General features: G+C 41.0%; 1 protein-coding gene across 2 annotated transcripts in view; it reads right to left on the reverse strand.

The window, feature by feature from the left end:
• LOC124795350 (phosphatidylserine synthase 2-like) overlaps window positions 1-25,283 on the reverse strand; it is a 232,675-nt gene that overhangs the window by 163,363 nt on the left and 44,029 nt on the right. For both annotated transcript variants that reach the window (XR_007016680.1, XM_047259338.1), the window contains exons 5-6: window positions 16,392-16,556; window positions 4,521-4,639 (exon numbers count right to left, since the gene is read on the reverse strand). Coding sequence is in view for 1 of the 2 variants with exons in the window: in XM_047259338.1 (XP_047115294.1) it covers window positions 4,521-4,639; window positions 16,392-16,556 (284 nt within the window). In the remaining variant the exon portion in view is untranslated. The remainder of the gene's footprint in view (window positions 1-4,520; window positions 4,640-16,391; window positions 16,557-25,283) is intronic.

Raw genomic sequence — 25,283 nt, forward strand, 5'->3', positions numbered from 1 at the left:
ATGAGAGATGAAATAGTGAAGGCAGCATAGGCTCAAGTAGGTAAAAAGACGAGAGCTAATAGAAATCCTTGGGTAACAGAAGAGATATTGAATTTAATTGATAAAAAAAGAAAATGTCAAAATGCAGTAAATGAAGCAGGCAGAATGGAATACGAATGTCTCAAAAATGAGATCGACACAAAGTTCAAAATTGCTAAGCACAGATGGTTAGAGGACAAATGTAAGAATGTAGAAGCATATCTCACTAGGGGAAAGATAGATACCGTCTACAGGAAAATTAAAGAGACCTTTGGGGAAAAGAGAACCACTTTTATGAATGTCAGGAGCTCAGAAGGAAGGCCAGTTCTAAGCAAAGAAGGGGAAGCAGAAAGATGGAAGGAGTATAAAGAGGGTCTCAACAAGGGCGGTGTATTTGAGGGCAATATTATGGAAATGGAAGAGGATGTAAGTGAAGATGAAATGGAAGATATGATACTGGGTGAAGAATTTGATAGAGCACTCAAAGACCTAAGTCGAAACAACTCTACCATCTTGTGTGCAAGATGTTTGAGATAAGTGAAATGCTCTCAGACTTCAAGAAGAATATAATAATTCCAACCCCAAAGAAAGCAGGTGCTGACAGGTGTGAAAATAACCAAACTATCAGCCTAATAAGTTACGGCTGCAAAATACTGACACAAATTCTTTACAGACGAATATGAAAACTGGTTGAAGCCGACCTTGGGGAAGATCAGTTTGGATTCTGTAGAAATGTTGGAACACATGAGGCAATACTGACCCTACAACTTATCTTAGAAGATAGATTATGGAAAGACAAATCTACATTTCTAGCATTTGTAAACTTAGAGAAAGCTTTTGACAATGTCAACTGGAATATTCTCTTTCAAATTCTGAACGTGGCAGGGGTCAAATACAGGGAGTGAAAGCTATTTACAATTTGTACAGAAACCAGATGGCAGTTGTAAGAGTCGAGGGGCATGAAAGGGAAGCAGTGGTTGGGAAGGGAGTGAGACAGGGTTGTAGCCTATCCCCAATGTTATTCAATCTGTATATTGAGCAAGCAGTAAGGGAAACAAAAGAATAATTTGGGTCAGGACTTAAAATCCATGGAAAAGAAATAAGAACTTTGAGGTTTGCCGATGACACTGTAATTCTGTCAGAGACAGCAAAAGACCTGGAAAAGCAGTTGAACAGAATGGATGGTGTCTTGAAAGGAGGATATACGACGAACATAAACAAAAGCAAAACAAGGATAATGGAATGTAGTCTAATTAAATCATGTTGTGCTGAGGGAATCAGATTAGCAAATGAGACACTTAAAAGTAGTAGATAAGTTTTGCTATTTGGGGAGCAAAATAAGTGATGATGGTCGAAGTAGAGAGGATATAAAATGTAGACTGGCAATGGCAAGAAAAGCATTTCTGAGGAAGATTAATTTGTTAACTCTGAGTATAGATTTAAGTGTCAGGAAGTCTTTTCTGAAAGTTTTTGTATGGTATGTACCCATGTATGGAAGTGAAACACGGATGATAAATAGATTAGACAAGAAGAGAATAGAAGCCCTCGAAATGTGGTACTGCAGAAGAATGCTGAAGATTAGATGGATAGATCATGTAACTAATGAGGAGGTACTGAATAGAATTGGGGACAACAAGAATTTGTGGCACAACTTGACTAGGAGAAGGGATCGGTTGGTAGGACTTGTTCTGAGGCATCGAAGGGTCACCAATTTGGTATTGGAGCACAGCGTGGAGGGTAAAAATTGTAGAGGAAGGCCAAGAGATGAATACACTAAACAGATTCAAAAGGATGTAGGGTGCAGTAGTTACTTGGAGATGAAGAAGCTTGCACAGGATAGAGTAGCACCGAGAGCTGCATCAAACCAGTCTCTGGACTGAGGACCACCAGACATGAACTTATTTCTGTACTCAAAACTCAAAGTCACATTTAATGAACATTATTTTCGAAGCATATATAACATCTATTAACATCTGAAGAGGGCACTGTGTCATCTCAAATAATGCATAACAAGCGGCATTCAAACAAGAACAAATGCCACGAACTGTATGTCACCAGATAAGGGCATAATTTTAAAGGGATCATGCTTAAAAATCTGTAAGATAATATTTGTACATGCCAGTTTGTCTTTTCTGACAAATCTCATGCAAATTAAATAGTTCTCATATGCAGTGTTGTTCTCCCTACAACTATTTCATTTTCAATTTCTTCATACCCTTTTCTACAAAGTTCTTCAATAATTTTATATGGTTTGTTCATTCAAAAATAAAATTATGTCTTACTAATTAGCACAAGCCTCTTCCAATCTAACGCTGAGCAGCATATAAATACCCACACTCATTTATTTCTTACCAGAGTGGCACATCTTACATTACACAGCCTACTGGAACTGATGAATTCTGGTGCGTGAAATACAAACAGTACATGCTACTGCTGCAAGCTGATAATCATTGAATGCTGCCTCAAGCATGGGCACACTATAAATTATGTATTATCAGACAAAGTGAACTGGTAAAATGGCCACAGTGGCAGCATTGTCATGTTTACACCCAATAAGCAGGGAGAGGAGGCAGTAATAGTACACACTCAATTAATCTTTCAAGTGGCATACTGTCACACACTACACATCTGTACATGCCACTGAATGAAGTGCCCATTTAGAACAAGAACAGAAATGGGACATACAATACAGCTCTTCTTTGCTGCTCACAATACTTCACTGGCATCATGAGAAGAATTGATAGCCAGAGTTAACAACTATTTTGCAGGCCTGTTGGAAACTCATTTTCGAGATGGGATCAAGGTACTGGAACATCATTGGATGAAGTGTACTAACCTACAAGGAGACTACATTGAAAAATAAAAAAAAAGTTTCAGTGATGTAAGTATTTTTTTCTATTCAATTCCGAGAACTTTTACCCTCATATAATCACATCTTTCTCATTCTCATTGTTGATAAAATTAATTATATTAACTGCAAGTTGTTACAGTCTTCTAAGATATTTTCTGCAGTTACTTTAGATGCCCGCACTATAAGGTAACAGTGTGCACTACTTTGAACTGGAACATGACTGTACCTCATCAGAAGACCAAGTCAATTCATGCAACAGCCAGATAATCGCTTAGCCTTGCCAAGCAATACAAAGTAAGGTTATGGCATATGCTGACTAACCGTCTGCATGAAATAAGGACAAAACAACAACGAACAACATGAATTCAGAACAGACTAACATTGTGATCTACAGAGCTCTTGATGATGGAAGCTGGATAAAATTAGATTTCTCAGTTTATTTTCATTTTCTGGTGGTCGAAAAGTCATAATTACACATCAAGGAGGAAGCAAATAAATAAAACACATGGAACAGGGCTGGTCTGAAAATCCTAAGTTTTTAAAATTTCTTCACAAGAAGAAATGCAAGAAACAGCAAAAACAAAGAATAAAATATGAAGGTGGCAATATGACACAGGGGCAAAAATTAAATGAAAACTAAGATGTATATTCCATGCAACTAGTAATGATGAGTCATTGGGAATAGAGAGGTCAAAGATAAGTGATGAAATCATCATGAGGTACAGAATAACAACTTAAGTGATGTTGTTTCAGAATACATTTTACTTTTCTTAAAAAATGTTTATCTTTGCTTGCAGAACTGTTATAACTAAATGTTTTGTTTTAATCTGTTATGTTCCAAATAGGTTCATCTTATTAAGCTTTACTTTGTTCTACAGCCACTCCATTACCTCGGTCAGAAAAGGAGGAGATTGGTGTTCAATGTCCCAATGACAACGAAGTCATTAGAGACTGATAACAATCTCAGATTAGGGGATGATGGGGAAGGAAATAGGCTGGGACCTTTCAAAGGAACCATCCTGGCATTTGCCTGAAGTGATTATGGGGAATCACAGAAAACCTAAATCAGGATGTCCAGATGCGCGTTTGAACCGTCATGCTCCCGGATGCGAGTCCAGCTAACCACTCTGCCACCTTGCTCGATTTTGGTCAGAAAATACGTTCTCATTGCTTCATTATACTGAACTTTTTTTACACTAGTGTCTATAGGTTATGAAATAATTTATACACAATGCCTTATAAGCACTTATTCTGATGGCAATGGTTTTATCAAGAATTTATTACCATTTGTGAAAATTCATAAAACAAAGTCAAAAAATAATAATAAGATGACTCCATAAAAGTCTGTCATGTTCTAGAACAAACTCTACAATATTTTGATTTTATTTTTTGTGACAGTAGCCTCTGTGGTCATGTAACTACTGCAACACGCTGCCTTCTATGTGAACACAATATAAATGCTGCAAGAAATCATAAGAGATATAAGGAAAACTTTAGAAAGGTGTGCTCCAGTCTATACAGCATTTTAAAAGAATACACAGAAACGGGGGCCTTGTGTCTCTAACATATATCACTTGTGCATTAAAATAAATAGCTCCATTGCAAAGTTATACTTTGAAGATTTAAATGTATAATATTTTCTGCCAAATACCTGTATGTTGGGATGCCCCATAAACCTCGCCAATGGTATGTCTTCATGGAAAAGTAGTTTAATGTTTTTATTCCAAGATAGATGCCAAGTCCATTACAAACCAGGGCATCTAATATCCACTGTTAAAATAAACAAAAAATACATGAACATAAAGAAATATCTAACAAACCTAAAAAAAAAAATAAGCTGAGCTTAGTGTTACAATCATTACTTCATATTAACAAACTATAACAACAGTACAGCTTTTAAATTAACATTACAGCATTTAAATTATGATGAAAATGATTGGGGGACGAAATTAATTTAGAAGCTCCTAGCAGTAATGTCTGAAAAGCTAGAAATAAAATAAAGACAAAAGACTGTCAGTTATTCGATAAGAATGTCAAAACGGTTTAGCACTTTTCCCAGATAAAAAACACTGAAAGGCAACAAAACAGAAATTCCACACACACCATTAGAGATTTGCCAGTATTTTTCATCTTTGCTAGTAGGTGAAGTAAATGCACTTGAGCAATATTCTAGGATGGGTTGCACCAGTGTTTTGTAAGCATCTTTTTTCTGACATGATTGCATTTTCCTAATATTCTACCAATGAAGCAAAGCCTGCTACCTACTTTACCTGTAACTGAGCCCATGTGATCAATGGATTTCATATGCCTAAAATTTTTACACCTAGGTATCTGTATGAACTGACTTATTCTAACTGTGAATTATTGATATTACCATACTACAGAATGTTTTGTTTTGTTTTGTGAAGCACACAAATTTACATTTCTGAACATACTAAAAAGTTGCCAATATCTGCATCATTTTGTCATCTTAACAATATCTGACTGAATATTTGTGCACCTTTTTCTCAGACAGTATTTCACTACAGATACATGCATCATCTGCAAAAAAAAAAAAAAAAAAAAAAAAAAAAACTAATACTGACTGCAAGGTCATTAACATACAGTATGAACAGCAAGTGTCCCAACACATTTCCAAGATAACATGCTGTGTCCTCCCTATCAAGAAATGTTTAATTCAGTCACAAATTAATGTAAACTATCCTTTTCTTACAAAGCACTGGTGCAGTAATGAGCCTAAATTCGAAGGTTAAGAAATGCTATATCTACTTGACTGTCTAGATCCATGGCTGCAAGGACATAATGTGAGGAAAGGAGAGTTGCATTTCGCTTGACTGATGTTTATGGAATCTGTGTTGGTTGGCATGGAGGAGATTATTCTGTTTTCGATATCTCACTATGTTTAAACTCAGAATCTGTTCTAGGATTCTATAATAGATGGATGTGAATGAGATAGGACAGTAGTTTTGTGGATCACATCTGCTACTCTTCTTGCAGGGCTAACTCAGCTGACGTGATTGGTTCAGTTTCAGTGACTTTAGTTGTTTCTCTGTGCTGCTAGCACAACACATCACTCATCTTTGAAGTGGTGCACGAATTAAACTGGGGTAGTACTGGATTTCCCTTTCATCAAGGAACATTTTAAAACCTCTGCTTTTGATTTCCTACGATCAATTTGAGATCCTGTGTCATCCATGAATGTCTGGACACTAACTTCAGTGCCTCATACAATCAAAATTTATCTGGGTTTTGTGAGTGTTTTAGAGGTCCCACCATACATGCTGGTCATAATGGAAGGGTGCATCTGCTTTCGTAACACGAAATGAATTTCTGGTTTGTTCTAGATGCTTATCAAAGCTGCTTTAAAATGGCTTTATGTTCAGTTATTTGCTTTTCTTGTGTGACAATTATTTCATTGTTCTCATTTCATTTTTCAGAACCTAATTTACTGCACTAATATTTATAGAAATTCTAGTCTCAAAAAGCCCGCGTGTCTGAAATGAAAGTTATACCACAAATTAGATATGTGACAACTTACAAATGATTAGGATTATGTAACAGTATGTGATCCTTATGAAAGCCCAACAAATATCAACAGAGGTTGCTGTATGATTATTGCGAAAATTAATTTATTCACCCATTGTGTTCTCTAAATTCTATTATGAAGGGAAGTCTTCACTGCTGTAGCATGAACCAAATTATACACTAACTGGTAGAAGCAGCCATCACAGGCAACGTCTGTAAAAGATTCTATCAATCAGTTATGACATTAATAATTATGGGAATTACTGTACTTCTAGATTACTTTACCACTGCACAGGGTAAAGCAGCTAAGGCAGATCCCCCAAATAAAGATTAAAAAAACTAAAACCTGAATCCCAATTAGCCTCGGAAGACCCAATGGTACTGACTGATCACCATGTCACCCTCAAGTGACAGTTATCACGGGATGTGGATAAGGAGGGGCATGAGGTCAGCACACTGATCTCCTGGCTGTTGTCAGCTTTCATGACTGGAGCTGTTAATACGCAATCAAGTAGCTTCTCAATAGGCATCACAGGGGCTGAGTGCCCCAATGGCCAACAGTACTCGGTAACCCAAATGGTCGCCCACCCAATTGCAAGCCAAGCCTGACAGCGCATAACTTCAGCGATCTGATGGGAACTGGTGTTACCACTGTGATGAGGCCACTGGCTCCAAATACAATCCGAATGACTAAATTTTTATGTAAAATTTTTACTAAGTTATAGGAGACAACGCGGCAAATTTTCTGATGTACAGAAGCAATTTTTAATGATAGCTGCCATATTATAAAACTGGCTTTTTTCGGTATGGAATTGTATACGTTTTCTGTGGAATTGGAAAGAGACTACAAAGAGGTTTCAACAACACAATCTGTGGAACCTGATGAAACAGTAACAAGACAAGAGCACGGCAAAGCAATATCCTGCCATCATGAGAAGTCCCACAAATGTCTGCCCTTCTACATCAAATGTAAGCAAACACATAATTCAGGAATGTGTTTCTCTGTGTGCTTCAAGGGAAAAAAATCAAGAAACTCATAAAGTAAAAAATAAAATACACTAATGAAAAGGAACAGCAACTGATACGAGAGATGCGAAAAATATTTTAGCAGCAGCAACACGTAATATAAATGGCAGTATGCGGTAGTTTGAATGTGTAGATGGGATCAACCACAAGATGTTCTGCAAATATTGAAATCCAAAACATTTCATCTTTTCCACATTTCACTACATTAACAAGTTTGTGGTGAACGGCTTTCAAAATCAGTTCCAGTTCTCTGAACGATGTCTATGAAAACTGCAAAGTGATGGAGTGTTTCTATGCAAGATTTTGTTTACAAATGAAAATCATTGAAAAACTGCAGGCAAACAAATCCTCATAAAATGAAATTGTTGTGACTCGCCGATCATTCAAAGCACTGTCGCGCAATTACGCGCGTCCTCTACATGTGGCGCTGTCTACCAGCCATGCAGCAGCTGCGCCACCTAAGCGGCCAGGCGAGCAGCGGCCACTAGACTGGGACTCAGTGCTCATTCGAATGCTAACGTGTACACATGTCTTGCTTGTCAACTTACTCTGTGACTCATATGTGTTGTGTCGTTCTGAAATATGTGTGTTAAACTTGATGTTATAACAATTGGCGACGAGGTAGTGGATTTTTCCTTTTCACCGTTGACCCACAGGTTTCCATGGTTACTGTCAAGCAACTATTGCAAAATCTCTTTGAACAGTAAACGCTTCTAACAGCGGCGATTCGCGACTTCGCTGCGGTGTCAAATGCGGGGCGTTTCTTGTCGTTGGCTATACCTCCTTTTCCCCCTTACGACGAGACGGTGGAAGACTGGTCTGATTATGAAAAACGTCTTCGACAGCACTTCTTGGCATTTCATGTCACGGACGAACAACCATGTAAGTCTCTGTTCCTTTCCTGGATTTCACCTCAAATGTATCAGTTGTTGTCGCAATTGGCGCCTTTGAAGGATCCTGCGTCTTTGTCCTTTGCTGAAATGTGCTCACTTCTGTCTGTCTATTTTCAAAAGCAAACGCATGTGGTAGCCTCTTGTGTTGCCTTTTATCGTTGTCAAAAACAGCCACATCAATCCTATCGTGCTTGGGCTGCTGAACTTCACGGCCTCAGTCAAAAGTGTCAATTTGTTACGGATGTTCACAAAGAATCCTATGCCGACTCCATGGTACGGGATGCTATTATTCGGTCGGCGCCCGACAAAGAAGTTCGGCAACATGCCCTTCAATTGGCAAATCCGACTCTAGATGACGTTCTCTCCATTGCGCAGTCTTTTGAAATTTCTTAAGCCGCTGGGGCGCAAATAGAGGCGTGGGGTGATGCTGGGGAAATACAACCTCTGTGCGCTGTTGACGACGCGTGCTGCGCGTCCCCGCCGGCCGACGTGGCCGCAGTGCGCTCCCACGCGCAGCCTCGGCCTAACTGTAAACAACCCGCTAAGAAACTGCAGCAAAACCCCCGGCAACTTCCTTCATGCCCGCGGTGTTTTACGAAACATTCACGAGAGGATTGTCCCCAACGTTGGGCTGTGTGTCACAACTGCAAAAAGAAAGGTCATGTGTCTTCCGTTTGCAAATCCGACCGCATACATGATGTTCATGAACATGACGCTGATTCTGATTCTGTGTTGTCTGTCAATTGCACTTCTTCCCTTTCAGAGAAGTTATTCCTCACTGTCCAAATCCTTGGTCGAGATGTTCGCATGCAGGTGGATACCGGTTCTGCTGCCACTATAATTAATTCCTAGACGTATCTTCAGTTGGGTTCTCCAGTCCTGTCACCTGTCACCCGGCAACTATGGACATACAATAAACAGAAGATTTCTCTCTTGGGACAGTTTAATGCTGAGGTATTTTACAAATCCGTCGTTCGCACTGTTCCCGTATTTGTGGTCGACCAGAGTATCGCAGAGAATCTTTTTGGTTTCGATGCCTTTCGTGTTTTTGGGTTCTCCATAGATGACTCTGTCAATATCATCTCTGATGCTATTCCTTATGCCCAATTGGATTCCTTGTCGACAACATTTTCGTCCCTTTTTTTCTCCTGGGTTAGGCCGTGCAAATGACTTTGAAGCTCGTATCACGCTCAAACCCACTGCTCGGCCTAGGTTTTTTCGGGCTCGACCCATTCCTGTGGCCCTTCGTGATCGGGTAAAATGGGAGTTGGATCGTCTCACTACTTCAGGGGTCTTGCTTCCTGTCACTTCCAGTGAGTGATCCTCTCCTGTCGTTGTCGTTGCTAATCCAAATGGTGATATTCATCTCTGTGGCGATTTCAAAGCCACTGTAAATGCTCAATGCCTCATCGACACTTACCCTATGCCCCATCCTGAAGAACTGTTCACTAAACTTGCTGGAGGCCAGCATTTTTCTAAAATTGACCTGTCAGAAGCTTATCATCAACTTCCTCTCGACACTGCTTCCCGCCAGTTTCTGGTCCTTAACACGCCTTTCGGCCTCTATCAATACCAACGCTTCCCATTCGGGGTTGCTAGCGCACCTGCTCTCTTTCAGCGATTCTTGGAACAATTATTGCTCCCTGTCCCTGGGTGTATCAATTGCATGGACGACATTGTTGTCACTGGCTCCACCACTAAAGAACATCTTCAAAATCTCCGCACACTTTTTCATGTCTTACAGACTGCCGGTCTTAAGTGTAATCTTCATAAATCACAATTCTCTCAGGCATCCATCACGTACTTGGGGTTTCAACTCACCCTGGATGGTATTCGTCTGCTTCAGCAAACTGTCGCTGCCATCGATGCCCTTCCTCGCCCTACATCTGTTAAGGAACTGCAGGCCTTCTTGGGGAAAATAGCATACTATCACAAGTTTTTACCATCTGCGGCTTCGGTGGCTCAGCCGTTGCATCGTCTGTTGCATAAAAACGTGCCTTTTCACTGGTCTGCGTCATGCAATGCGGCTTTCCAGAAATTGAAGACTATGCTGAAACAGGCCCCGTGCCTGGCTACTTATCGACCTGGCCAACATCTTGTTCTTGCCACAGACACCTCTCAATACGGGGTCGGTGCAGTCCTTGCGCACCGTTTTTCTGACAGTTCGGAACAACCCATTGCTTATGCCTCCAAAACGCTCACGGATGCCCAACAAAAGTATTCTCAAATTGAAAAAGAAGCTTCGGCCATTATTTATGCACTTCATAAGTTTGGAGTTCTTCTCTATGGCTCAAAATTTCATCTTTTTACACATCACAAACCACTTGTTTCCTTGTTTCATCCATCAGCGTCACTTCCCGACAAGGCTGCACACCGCCTCCAGCGTTGGGCTCTTTACTTGTCTCGTTTCAATTATGAGATTCATTTCCGGCCAACGGCTCAACATGCAAATGCTGATGCTCTGTCTCGCCTTCCCATGGGTCCTGATCTGGCATTTGATAGGGACGAACCTTTGTGGTTCCACCTGGATGTTGCTGAGCAGCGGGTTGTGGATGGGTTCCCCATCACTGGGGACAGGCTGGTGGCTGCTACGGGTTCTGACCCTACCCTCTCCCGGGTTTTACGCTGTATTCAGAAGGGTTGGCCAGATCGCCCGTCTGCTAAGATTTCTGATCCATTGCGGAACAACTACGCTTTGTGCTACCGCCTCACGGCTAGGGATGGTGTTATCCTCCTTTCCACTGACAATGCTTCGCCGCATGTTGTGGTACCTGCGTCTTTGCGTGCTTCAGTCTTGCGCCTCCTTCACCAAGGGCACTGGGGTGTGTCTCACACAAAATCTCTGGTGCGCCATCATGTGTACTGGCCTGGCATCGACTCTGAAATAGCACACATGGTTGCTGCCTGCGGCCCTTGTGCGTCACAGGCCGCTGCCCCAAAGTCATCTTTGTCACTGTGGCCTTCGCCTGAGAAGCCCTGGGAGTTTCAAACTCTTTGCCTTTACAAATGTCTGCTTGTGTCTGTGTATGTGCGGATGGATATGTGTGTGTGTGCGAGTGTATACCTGTCCTTTTTTCCCCCTAAGGTAAGTCTTTCCGCTCCCGGGATTGGAATGACTCCTTACCCTCTCCCTTAAAACCCACATCCTTTCATCTTTTCCTCTCCTTCCCTCTTTCCTGATGAAGCAACCGTTTGTTGCGAAAGCTTGAATTTTGTGTGTATGTTTGTGTGTCTATCGACCTGCCAGCGCTTTTGTTTGGTAAGTCTCATCTTCTTTGTTTTTAGATATATTTTTCCCGCGCGGAATGTTTCCCTCTATTATATTCAAGATATATTTTGGTTGACTTGTCTTAGCTGCCTCACCCTGTATGTATTAGAAGGATAAAAAAGAGCACTCATGCTACTTTTCCACTGCTCTGCTTGTGATTTTATATAACACTTTATACTAAGCATTTACGTAACAACACACAAACTAACAGCTATATACCACGAAGTGAAAACCTGTTTAAAATGAACATTAATGCTTACCAAAAATTACGTCCTCTAGTGAAAATATTCTGATAAATTATAGGAGTAGTGGCTCTTTTACTTCATTTTTAAATATTTGAGTTTTTCAGACAACTCTTACAACCAATTTTGCACAAGAATACAGAAATACACTGAGGGCAGAAGAGAAGAGGAGCAACTACCCCAAGGATAAGGTCATATCACTTACATGTGAAGTGACAGGTGGTTCATCACTGTAGGAGTATATGACAACATATTCAGACCAAATGAAACACATACGCCAGAGTAAAGGGAGCCTAAAAAGTTGCATGAATGCACAGTGCACCCATCCCTCTCACGAATGCATGTGTCTATTCTTGCACGCAAACAATCATAAAGGTGCTGAATGGCACCTTACAACAGAGTGTCATAAGGATCTTGCACCTTTTCTTGTAATTTGGTGATGGTTCTTGCAGACCCTGGATAACGAGGAACTTCCCACTTCATCGTGTCCCACAGTCGAGACATCTGGTGATCTTGTTGGATAGGGCAGTTTTTGTTGACCACATAAAGAATGTTACACTGCTGCAGCCATGTGCGTGCATGCATCGACCTGCTGAAAAAGCACATCATCTTCCTGTCAAAGAAATGGCAGTAACACAGGGATATCAGCCTGTGCAATGTAGTGAGCACTGGTAACTTCACCCTGCAGAAATGCCAAATATGACAGCAAGCTGTAACTGATGGCCCCCCATACCATGATGACTGTGACAGGGCCTGTGTGTTGTGGGCGAATGCACTCTAGAATAGGCAGCTCAACAGGTCTGCACCATACATGTGTATGTCCATTACTCGCATAAAAACAGAATCTACTCTCATCACTACCACTCTCCAGTCAACAGCTCCAGAGTAACCACGCTTAGCCGTGTCGTGATGTCAGTGGTAGCCTGGCCGTAGCCACACATTGTCTTAAGCCTGTTGCAAGCAAACGGTTTCAATGGTCCCTATACCACAGCAGGTGCAATATGTGCCTGGATTTGATTCCTGGATGATGATCACTCGGCCACCACTGCTCACACAATGTGTCGAGCTTGACGTATGTCTGCACTATGTGGACATCCAGAACCTTGTCTACAAGTGTGGGATGTTCCACAGGTCACTGTTGGAAGCAGCAACACACCACCAGTACATTGTGTCTGACATGTGGAACAATCTGTTGATATGTCTATCCAGCTTCCTGTTCAAATGGCTGAAGCTGGTCGAAAAGTGTACATACTCGTCAGTGGGGCATGGTTGTAACCTAAATTGAATGTTGCACACACTCCGTATCTCAACTCAGCACAGTTACTGCCTACAGAGTCAAAACAGAGGACACACATGCAGGCCTCCTGAGTGTCATCTGATCACCAATGACCATGACAAATGAATCACTAACAATACTACCCTTCAGTATGAACATACTATAGCCTGGTGCCACTGAACACAGTCCCTGAGGGTGATGATTCTTTCTCTGGCAGTGTACATTCTTAACTCTTGGCAGGGTTGCATACTCTACACAAAAATTATTTTTACTTCTTGTTAATCCTACATTCACTGTTATTTATCTCAAATACCTTTAGGGAGTGAATATATTGGCATTTGAGTGAAAGGATTTCAAAGACCCTGAAGAAGCTTTGCAAGATGTTCGATTATCAACATTACACAGTATTCTTAGTGCATGCTTCTGCAGATTAAATAATTGCATTTCTCCAAAAATTGCACTACAAGACAGTACTGAGTGAAAGAAAATTAACACTATCACCCACAGGTCAATGCATTGAGAAAGATTTTGAAGTACAGAATGGGCAACACTAAGTTTTTTGTTAATTTTGCCATGTGCTACTGCCACCTCAGTTTGCTATCCATCTGGAAGCCCAGAAATTTCAAACATGCAGTTTCATTTAGAGGGTGTCCACTTCTCTCTACTTCTGTCATCCAAGTGTAAGAGGCAATCAATCGGAAATGAAAGAGATGACAAGAAAGTAAGTAAACTATTTATTATTTCAAAAATAATTGCCATAAACGTTAGTTACATTTATCCCACTGTGAGACAATATCATCAATGCCTTCATGAAAAAAAGTTTACGATTGCCAACGGATCTATGGTTCTACCCAGGTGTGCAACCCTTCATCTGAAACAAATCAACAGCCATTAATGTCTTTCCTCAGGGCTCCAAAAATATGGAATCTCATGGTGAGAGATTGAGATTGCTTGAAAGCTGTGTAAGGACCTTCCAGCAAATCTACTGTAGTGTAGTCTAAACAACAAGCACACCAGCTCCAGGAAAGTCATGATTACCTTTTCCTTTGACTGCAAGGGCCTGCTGCTCACCGACTTTCTAGAACACAGTGCCACAATCGACACATCACGATATGTGAAAGCTTTGCAAAAATTGAAGCTCACCATCAAGTCCAAATGACCCATCAATGTTGATGGAGTGCAACATTCTGTTGTCAAGGTTGTTTCAACTATGCTGCAGAAGTTTTGCTGGGAAGCCCTTACAAATACTCCATACAGCCTTGATCCCTCTGTCTGTGACTTCCATACTTTTAGAGCCCTGAAGAAAGACATTCGTGACTGTCAATTTGCTTTGGGTGAAGAGGTGCACGCCTGGGTGCAATCACAGTTCTATAGGGAACTGCAAATACTTTTACATGAAGGCACTGACCACCTCGTCTCACAGTGGGACAAATTTATTAACAGTTAAGGTGATTACTTTTGAAATATTAAATAACTTACCTTTTTTACACCTCCCTCATTTTTATTTGGGTGCCACTTATAATTTTTATTTGGCTGAAATTTCATAATGTAATAATCTGTGAACAGTTTCCCACTGCTGGTAGCATCTGCTTGGAACACAAGCCTCTCGCATGTTCTCCAGTCTTCCCAATATCTCCCTGCCATTACTCTGACCCAGTCTTCACCTATATTTTAAATGTTTCTTACATTTCTTCTGGCCACTTCCCATTCATTCCTTACATTCCATCCTCATCACATCTATTATCCTACAAACCGCAGAAGATGAAATGATGACAATTACCTGCTTAATGAAGAGTGAAGTCTGTTTTCTATGACCCAGTTTGAGGCTTGCTGCATTATTCTCCTGGCCACGTGTGGTACTGATGTGTTGTGAACCTTTATTAGTACACTTTTATCATGAGCAAATCTGACTGTCATTATCCTCGACAAATCATTTGTGTAGCTCAAGAACAGGAAGATAAAGTACTGAACATTGTGGGATACAATTAATGTATCCCTACTCTGAACGTTTTATTCCTGTTTTATCATTTGTTAAGGTCACCCTCTGATTTCTGTTGATAAGGTATGACTATTCATGCAAGGTGATGCATTTAACACCATTAGATTTTAATTCCCTAGGTACAATTTTATGAGCAACACAACTGGAGGCCTCGGCAAGGTCACGGAAATAAATTTTCAAATTACCGTATCATCGACATATTTGTTGTGTGTGATGTCATCTGGATGTGTAGCCCAGGGATGCAATAGTACCTACCATTCATTGAAAGATGTTAACATATTGCTTGTCACATGTGTCCAAGTATTACCCTTATGAAAATGGTATGTAGAGTTCCCATAATGAATAGCAAAGGCTTAGGCTCTATGTTACCCTGGCACAGTGGTCACTATTCATATTATTCACAATTAGTAGGTGATAAAATTGCATGTTGTATACAGTGAAGTACCATCACAATTGAAATTTATCTGCTTTGCACCTCAACAATGCAACATGTGAGATTGCAGACAGCATGATAGAGTCTAAGACATATGTGGCCTGCAGTATCAGACAGTATGCAGATGAACTTGCCCAAAAACACCATATTCTGCTATTCAGCATACCAACAATGGCTACTTTCTAAAGCATTTACATTTTCTGGACAATAGTAGTCAATGCTATTGTTATGTCATGTGTTCCAATGGTCTAAGTAAAATGCATTTGATGCAAAATTGTCAATGCAGACAGGTCCACACACACCACAGTGTGTCAGTGTTGGATGGTTCCCTAGGTGATGTAAACAAGATGGCTGCGATTGCTTGTTGTCACTTTGTGGGATTCCAGTAACTACTTGACACTGATTATAATTCACTTTTATCCAATGGCTCTACACATGCACTACTGCTGTGGCACCATTCCCTGGACAAGATGCGCTGTCACAATAAGACAAATACAGCTTCTGACAACCAATGGCCCTTTCTCATTGATATTCATTTACATACTGATATTGCAGTCTTCTATGTTCAAGAAACATGCTAGCACTTGCTTTCACACTTACACTTCCCCTTCTGGTGACTCATCAGTGCCTAGGTTTGCATAACACAGACCTTTATGATGACAAATGGGAGTGCAATGCTGAGCTTGTGTATATGACATCTTTCTGAAATCTTAGTCACTTATTCGTCATATGCATCTTCTGAGTTTGGTTTCACCCATGCAGTTCTTTATGGGAGTTAATATTTTCATAAACACTTGTGTAGTCTTAGTAGATAACAACCTCTATCTTGTATGCCATGTTATCAAGATATTTCTACTTACATGATCCCACCAGCATTCACTGAAGTTTGGCAGCTGGTGTTCCAAAGTGTATTCAAGAAGCTCAAACATAACAGACAAAACGGTACATAGCCACCAATCTCTGAGAACCAATGTCTTCAGCCACCAGCCAATAAAATGAGTAGGAACAAATATATCAAGTTTTTCCTGAAAAGAATAAAAAATATTTTATCACTACTTGCACAAACTAAGAAAGAGACAAATAAAATTTTATTAATGTGTTAAAATCAGTGATAATCATGTACACTGTGCAGTAATGTTTGAAATGGTTAAATCCTGAGTTATGTTTCACCACTTGGCTAGAAGTAAGAATAATTTCCACAAAGACAAGTGACCTGTGCCTTCTACACTGAAGTGCCAAAGAAACTGGTATAGGAACGCATATTCAAATACAGAGATATGTAATCAGGCAGAATACAGCACTTCGGTTGGCATGCCTATATAAGACAAGTGCCTGGCACAGTTGTTAGATCAGTTACTGCTGCTGCAATGGCAGGTTATCAAGACTTAACTGAGTTTGAACGTGGTGTTATAGTCTGCGCATGAGAGATGGGACACAGCACCTCCGAGGTAGCAATGAAGTGGGAATTTTCCGGCACGACCATTTCACAAGTGTACCATGAATACCAGGAATCCGGGAAAACATCAAATCTTCAACATCACAGTGGCCGGAAAAAGATCCTGCAAGAATGGGACCTAGGACGACTGAAGAAAATTGTTAAAGGTGACAGACGTGCAAACTCTTCTGCAAATTGCTGCGTATTTCAATCCTGGGCCATCAACAAATGTCAGTGTGCAAACCATTCAACTAAACATCATCTATATGGACTTTCGGAGCCAAAGGCCCACTCATGTACCATCGATGACTACATGATACAAAGCTTTACACCTCACCTGTACCCATCAACACCAACACTGGACTGTTGATGACTGCAAACATGTTGCCTGGTCAGATGAGTCTCATTTCAAATTGTATTGAGCAGATGAACACATACGGATACGGAGACAACCTCATGAATCAATGGACCCTGCATGTCAGCAGGGGACTGTTCATGCTGATGGAGGCTCTGTAATGGTATAGGGCATATGCAGTTGGAGTGATGTAGGACCTATGATATGCCTAGATATGACTCCGACAGGTGACACGTACGTAAGCATCCTGTCTGATCACCTGCATCCATTCACATCCATTGCGCATTTTGACCAACTTGGGCAATTCCAGCAGGACAATGTGATACTCCACACATACAGAATTGCTACAGAGTAGCTCCAGGAACACTCTTTTGAGTTTAAACACTTCCGCTGACCACCAAACTCCCCCGATATGAACATATCTGGGATGCCCTGCAACGTGCTGTTCAGAAGAGATCTCAACCCCCTCCTATTCTCATGGATTTATAGATAGCCCTGCAGGGTTCATGGTGTCAGTCCCCTCCAACACTACTTCAGACATTAGTTGAGTCCTTGCCACATCGTGTTGTGGCACATCTGCATGCTTGTGGGGGCCCTACATGATATAGCCAGGTGTAACAGTTTCTTTGGCTCTTCAGTATAGAATGATAAAGAGAGCCATAAAATTAGTTTTATCAACATTAACATTTTTGAAAATATTTTTTTTTAAATTTATGTACAACCATGTTGAATGTCACCTCACATAAAAATTAAAACAATAATGGACGAACTGTGAAATTTACAGAATAATAAATAAATAAAAGTAATAATATATCTAAAAAGAAAGATGATGAAACTTACCAAACAAAAGCGCTGGCAGGTCGATAGACACACAAACAAACACAAACATACACACAAAATTCTAGCTTTCGCAACCTATGGTTGCCTCGTCAGGAAAGAGGGAAGGAGAAGGAAAGACAAAAGGATATGGGTTTTAAGGGAGAGGGTAAGGAGTCATTCCAATCCCGGGAGCGGAAAGACTTACCTTAGGGGGAAAAAAGGACAGGTATACACTCGCACACACACACATATCCATCCACACATACACAGACACAAGCAGACATTTGTAAAGGCAAAGAGTTTGGGCAGAGATGTCAGTCGGGGCGGATGTACAGAGGCAGAGATGAAGTTGAAAGACAGGTGAGGTATGAGCGGCGGCAAATTGAAATTAGAAATTAGCGGAGATTGAGGCCTGGCGGATAGCGAGAAGAAAGGATATGCTGAAGGGCAAGTTCCCATCTCCGCAGTTCTGACAGGTTGGTGTTAGTGGGAAGTATCCAGATAACCCGGACGGTGTAACACTGTGCCAAGATGTGCTGGCCGTGCACCAAGGCATGTTTAGCCACAGGGTGATCCTCATTACCAACAAACACTGTCTGCCTGTGTCCATTCATGCGAATGGACAGTTTGTTGCTGGTCATTCCCACATAGAACGCTTCACAGTGTAGGCAGGTCAGTTGGTAAATCACGTGGGTGCTTTCACACGTGGCTCTGCCTTTGATCGTGTACACCTTCCGGGTTACAGGACTGGAATAGGTGGTGGTGGGAGGGTGCATGGGACAGGTTTTACACCGGGGGCGGTTCAGGGGTAGGAGCCAGAGGGTAGGGAAGGTGGTTTGGGGATTTCATAGGGATGAACTAAGAGGTTGCGAAGGTTAGGTGGACGGCGGAAAGACACTCTTGGTGGAGTGGGGAGGATTTCATGAAGGATGGATCTCATTTCAGGGCAGGATTTGAGGAAGTCGTATCCCTGCTGGAGAGCCACATTCAGAATCTGATCCAGTCCCGGAAAGTATCCTGTCACAAGTGGGGCACTTTTGGGGTTCTTCTGTGGAAGGTTCCGGGTTTGAGGAGATGAGGATGTGGCTCTGGTTATTTGCTTCTGTACCAGGTCGGGAGGGTAGTTACGGGATGCAAAAGCTGTTTTCAGGTTGTTGGTGTAATGGTTCAAGGATTCCGGACTGGAGCAGATTCGTTTGCCACGAAGACCTAGGCTGTAGGGAAGGGACCGTTTGATGTGGAATGGGTGGCAGCTGTCATAATGGAGGTACTGTTGCTTGTTGGTGGGTTTAATGTGGACGGACGTGTGAAGCTGGCCATTGGACAGGTGGAGGTCAACGTCAAGGAAAGTGGCATGGGATTTGGAGTAGGACCAGGTGAATCTGATGGAACCAAAGGAGTTAAGGTTGGAGAGGAAATTCTGGAGTTCTTCTTCACTGTGAGTCCAGATCACGAAAATGTTATCAATAAATCTGTACCAAACTTCGGGTTGGCAGGCCTGGGTAACCAGGAAGGCTTCCTCTAAGCGACCCATGAATAGGTTGGCATACGAGGGGGCCATCCTGGTACCCATGGCTGTTCCCTTTAATTGTTGGTATGTCTGGCCTTCAAAAGTGAAGAATTGTGGGTCAGGATGAAGCTGGCTAAGGTAATGAGGAAAGAGGTTTTAGGTAGGGCGGCAGGTGATCGGCGTGAAAGGAAGTGCTCCATTGCAGCGAGGCCCTGTCCCATGCACCCTCCCACCACCACCTATTCCAGTCCTGTAACCCGGAAGGTGTACACGATCAAAGGCAGAGCCACGTGTGAAAGCACCCACGTGATTTACCAACTGACCTGCCTACACTGTGAAGCGTTCTATGTGGGAATGACCAGCAACAAACTGTCCATTCGCATGAATGGACACAGGCAGACAGTGTTTGTTGGTAATGAGGATCACCCTGTGGCTAAACATGCCTTGGTGCACGGCCAGCACATCTAGGCACAGTGTTACACCGTCCGGGTTATCTGGATACTTCCCACTAACACCAACCTGTCAGAACTCCGGAGATGGGAACTTGCCCTTCAGCATATCCTTTCTTCTCGCTATCCGCCAGGCCTCAATCTCCGCTAATTTCTAATTTCAATTTGCCGCCGCTCATACCTCACCTGTCTTTCAACTTCATCTCTGCCTCTGTACATCCGCCCCGACTGACATCTCTGCCCAAACTCTTTGCCTTTACAAATGTCTGCTTGTGTCTGTGTATGTGTGGATGGATATGTGTGTGTGTGCGAGTGTATACCTGTCCTTTTTTCCCCCTAAGGTAAGTCTTTCCGCTCCCGGGATTGGAATGACTCCTTACCCTCTCCCTTAAAACCCATATCCTTTTGTCTTTCCTTCTCCTTCCCTCTTTCCTGACGAGGCAACCATAGGTTGCGAAAGCTAGAATTTTGTGTGTATGTTTGTGTTTGTTTGTGTGTCTATCGACCTGCCAGCGCTTTTGTTTGGTAAGTTTCATCATCTTTCTTTTTAGATATATTTTTCCCACGTGGAATGTTTCCCTCTATTATATTCATAACAATAAAAGTAATAATTTTTGTTGGTTTCACTGTGGTTACTTAGTGAAGTATTATTACAAGAAGAAAACACTTTTTTGCCACTCGCTTCATTCAGCATCTCCCCATCCATACCCCTTTGCTTTGTTTTCACTAATTGTGAATAGTCGCTGTGCTGTTTCCTCAGAAGTTTCTTTACTGTGACTGGATACCACAGATTGTCCCTCCCATCATGAATTGCTCTAGAGAATCAACTATACTTTTAAACTTGAGCCACAGCTCTTCTACATGCTTCAGAAGTAGATGTTTTGAGTTATTCTACAAGGTACGTCATAATTATCTCTTCATCTAATTTCCTGAACATGTAAATATTCCTACTTGTTTCAACTGTGCTTTGTTCTTTAGTAATCATTGTTTCTACACTTGCCTCATGGGCACTGATACTGCTTCCAGCAAGGACATCCCCTAAGAAGTCGTCAGGTCTACTTGTCGCTGTTAGATCCAATATACTTCCATCATGAGATGGATTCTGAACAATCTGTTCTAGGTACTTTTCAGAGGAGGCGTTTATTATTGTTTTACAGGATGTCTTGTCACACCCACCGCTTCCAAAATTTTAATTATCCCCTTTAATTGCTGGTCGAATTTTTTCGATGATGAGAGTATGACTGGGGAACATTCACACTAGCAAACTTAGGATTTCTTGAAAGTTTTCAGCTATGCCTGGGGATGAAGGCTGATGGTCCATAGAAACATCCAATTACAATATTATGCCCACTGTTGCCCAAAAGCTTCAATTTTTATCTCAGTGGATTAAAGCTTCTTGTCTACTGTGCAGAGCCATGTGACATGAATTGCAGCAGTTAAGATGAACACCAACTGTTCACAGCCCAGTGGGCCAGCCCAAGTAGAGTGGGACCCGGCAATACCAGACTGGACAGAGTCTGCATGAGCTACATGAGCTAGCGAGTCTGCAACTCTAGTACAGGCTAGCAAAATGTGCTGCATGCCTCTGCTACTGCAACAAATGCATCACCTCCATTTCTGATTAGCCTAGCCTTTCAGTATATACTTAGGTTCACTCCAAAAATCTTGCTTCTCTCAGTTTCTGGTTTTAGCTTTCTGTACTTAGTATTATAAAATCTCCATGCCTTTTTACGTAGTTGTTCCCCAGAAAAGAGCCTATAGCTAAGAAATGAGTAGTATGTAACTAAAAGGCACTGGCTATTACATACCGATGACACAACTCTAAGTGCACAAAATTCTGATGAAATTCTGTTTGGAAGTATCTTTGTTTGTTCACACCACAACTGAGAATCAATATTAATACCTCAACATTTTGTGTGTTATGCGGTCAACAGAGGTAACATCTATATTTAACATAACATTGTCATTTCTCTCTCTTCGAACTAAAATTCACAGCATTTGTCTTATTTACATTTAACATAACTTTACTGCACATCGATCTATTGTCAACTTCCTTGAGGATTTCATTTGCTTCCTCTGAATGGAGTTCTCTTGTTTTTGATTCAGTGAGTGCAATGTTGCTGTCATCAGCATACAGATTTTTTTCCAATGACTAAAACTAAGAGGAAAATCACTGATGTTTATCAGGAACAGTATTGGTCCTAATATGCTACCACAAGGAATTTAAATATTAATTTGTTTAGGTTTGGATAAGAGTATCACTACACATTTGGACTGCACTGCAGTTTGTGTCATCTATACTGTTTGTAGTCTGTGCAAGTGCTACTCAGTTTCATCTGATATTTGTGTTCATGTAAATTTTTGTTGTTCAGACTATTTATAACTTCTGCCATTTTACTAAAAAGGTAGCCATACTACCGCTAAGTGATAAAAACACACACACACACACACACACACACACACACACACACACACACAGGGAGGGGGAGAAGGGGGGGAGGGAGGGCGAGCTAATTTCTTGTCAATATCCGAACCTATTCAGTGAGATTAAACATCATTACTTCAATGCTAATGTATCTTATCACCACTAATGTATCTCAACACAGGCCAGCAGTTCCTGTTGTCAACCACCACAGTAGAATGCAATGTGCTACCAATACCAATTCAACATATGTGGGGGAAGAGGAAGCACAATAAGTTGATAAATGAGACACACAGAGGCACCAAATCTTATTTCAATTATGTAATAAACACAGGAAACAGGGAGATGGAATTAGAATTGATTATATAAGCAAATCAGAAGATGCAGCAGCATTGGTGTTCACAGGCTATGCTGAAGGCATCCATGAAGCCACAGTCAACATCTCACAGGTCCCTTTTGTTCCTGCTACCCTCGACTGCAGCCTCAAGCTTTTCGACAGTGGCGAACACAGCTTCTACCAATTTGCGGAATGTGGCTAATTGTCTCTCCATTCATACACAACAAGCTGTAAAGTAAAGGAACAGACTAACTTTTAATGAAAGCTACGATTCCTAGCCAACTGAATCATTCAATACCACTTCAAAATTTACATGCGATGTAACCAATCTTAATGAGCACAAGCTGTAATGTTATTAATTGGTTAAACTGAGGAAATTATGGTGCTTTGAACACAGTTATAATGAACTATAATGAAACTGTTATGAAATATAGTTCTTATTCAAACAAGTACTCAATGAGTGTAAACACACAGTAAAACTCACACTTATAAAACTGTTATAGAAAAACATATCTGTTATTATTTGACATGTGTATTGATTCTTCTCCACAACTGCAAATCTGGCACAGAGATATTAATTGCAGTCCCGGTCTAGGGGATGGGCAGTGTGGGGAGAAATGGTTGTTAAAGTGATGACTTCAGTTTTGTGTCCACCTGCCGTGAGGTCAGAGAGATGGCGTTGTAGTGCAGAAGTGAGAGGCCATTTTCTGCTGTGACTGGACTGACTGACTGGACTGTATATTGGGGAGCAGGAGAGCGATAGTGTGTATCACTGCTTTGGTCTACTACATGTGGCATGGGATGTGCATGCTATTTTAACACCGAGACATTCCTCTGACCTTGTGTGACTGCAGTGGAATGAACGGTGAGCAGCACTTGTGCATTGTCTAGCAGTCCTGTTTTCTGCAAAGGTATGAATTGTGTTCTATGGTGTCAGTGACATTCACCTTATACTCTCCAGGTTGTAATTCCAATGGGTAGAATAAAGTCTGTTTTGGCCTCACTTGTGCACTGCTTAGCATTGACCTGTAAGCTCAGCTCCTAGTGTAACAATGTGTTGAAGCAAGATGTTTTTCTAGTAGCCCTAGTCAGTCTATGGTAGTTGCTATTTGTGTAAGTATAAGGTTCAGAGATTATATAAGCTGGATGTGCCTGCCATAAGTGTAAACTAATCTGGCGCTCTGTCTGTTTTAGGCTCCAATTTATTACTTTGTTCTCTAGCATTACTAGTGCAGAGTGTAAAGGGGCTGGTGTGTGACACCAACGACAACCAAAAATAAAAATATCAACAATAAGCCAGTGCGACTGAGCCAATGTTGGGCCAAGGAATAGTGTCATGCTCACTCAATCTGTACTTCTGATATTAAATTTTATGCAGCTGTTTTATTGATGCTGTGATTTTTTCACAAGTTCTGTTTTTTTTTTACATGAGATTTTCATAAGCTACTCTGATTATAGTTATTTTCTATGAGTTTCTGCCTTGAAGTACTTAAAGAACAGATGCAATTTGGCTGTTGGCCCTCATAGACAAGCTCTGTGTATAAATTTCACTGCCTGCTACTATAATCTGGACAAAGAAATTTAGTATTTCAATTCCTTTAACCTATAACCCTTGTTTATGTTAACTGCTTCAGTGAGCAGAAGACCTTACATGTGTAATGGTTTGGGCAGTTGCCCATTAAAATTTTGAGAATTCCTTTCAACTGTAAGATTATCTTTCACTGATTTCCGAACAGTTCTCTATGAAGGGTTCTTAATGTCTGCTAACTTAAATGTTGCTTGCTGCTATCAAGTTTTGGTGATCTTTCTCAGAATACTAATTGACTGATCTTACAGGGCTGTAACAGTGTTAATTGTTCATGTGGGCAGAAGCACAATGGGTGTGTCCAACTGTTTGGCACAGGTGCCAAGTGAAAGTCTTTTAATTTTAATTGTTGTTAAGGTATTAGATGAACTTTATAATTACTGAAAGGACAAGCCCCATCAAAGCTTTCCAATTGCTAACCCAAATGTTTGGAGGCAGAAGCCCAATAACTTCTTGGAGAAAAAAAAATCTTTCACGTTCATCAAATTCTAAATGGGTAGATAGAGCCCTTTGAGATTTTAAAATTTACATTAGAAAAAGGGGGGGGAGGGGGGAGAATGATTTTTTCTTTTAACTTTATTGACTAAACATATTGCAAACAAAGTGTGTGTCTAAATGCCAATTAATAAGAAATTTTTCCTGTAATAACGGTTGTTAATAAAAGTGAAAAGTTGTTTTTTTAATAAAAATTCTGTGGCTTTCCATTTAGTGATCTTTGTATCCAAGTAAACCGACTCTATGGTTAATTTTCTATAGTCAGTTTCATTACCAATCAGATTAATGAAAAGACAGGAAACATGCTAGTAACAAAACCAATTCTGTAATTAAAGAGTTATTTAA

This window comes from Schistocerca piceifrons, chromosome 4 (assembly GCF_021461385.2).
Source record: "Schistocerca piceifrons isolate TAMUIC-IGC-003096 chromosome 4, iqSchPice1.1, whole genome shotgun sequence".
In the NCBI taxonomy this organism is placed as follows: Eukaryota; Metazoa; Arthropoda; class Insecta; order Orthoptera; family Acrididae; genus Schistocerca; species Schistocerca piceifrons.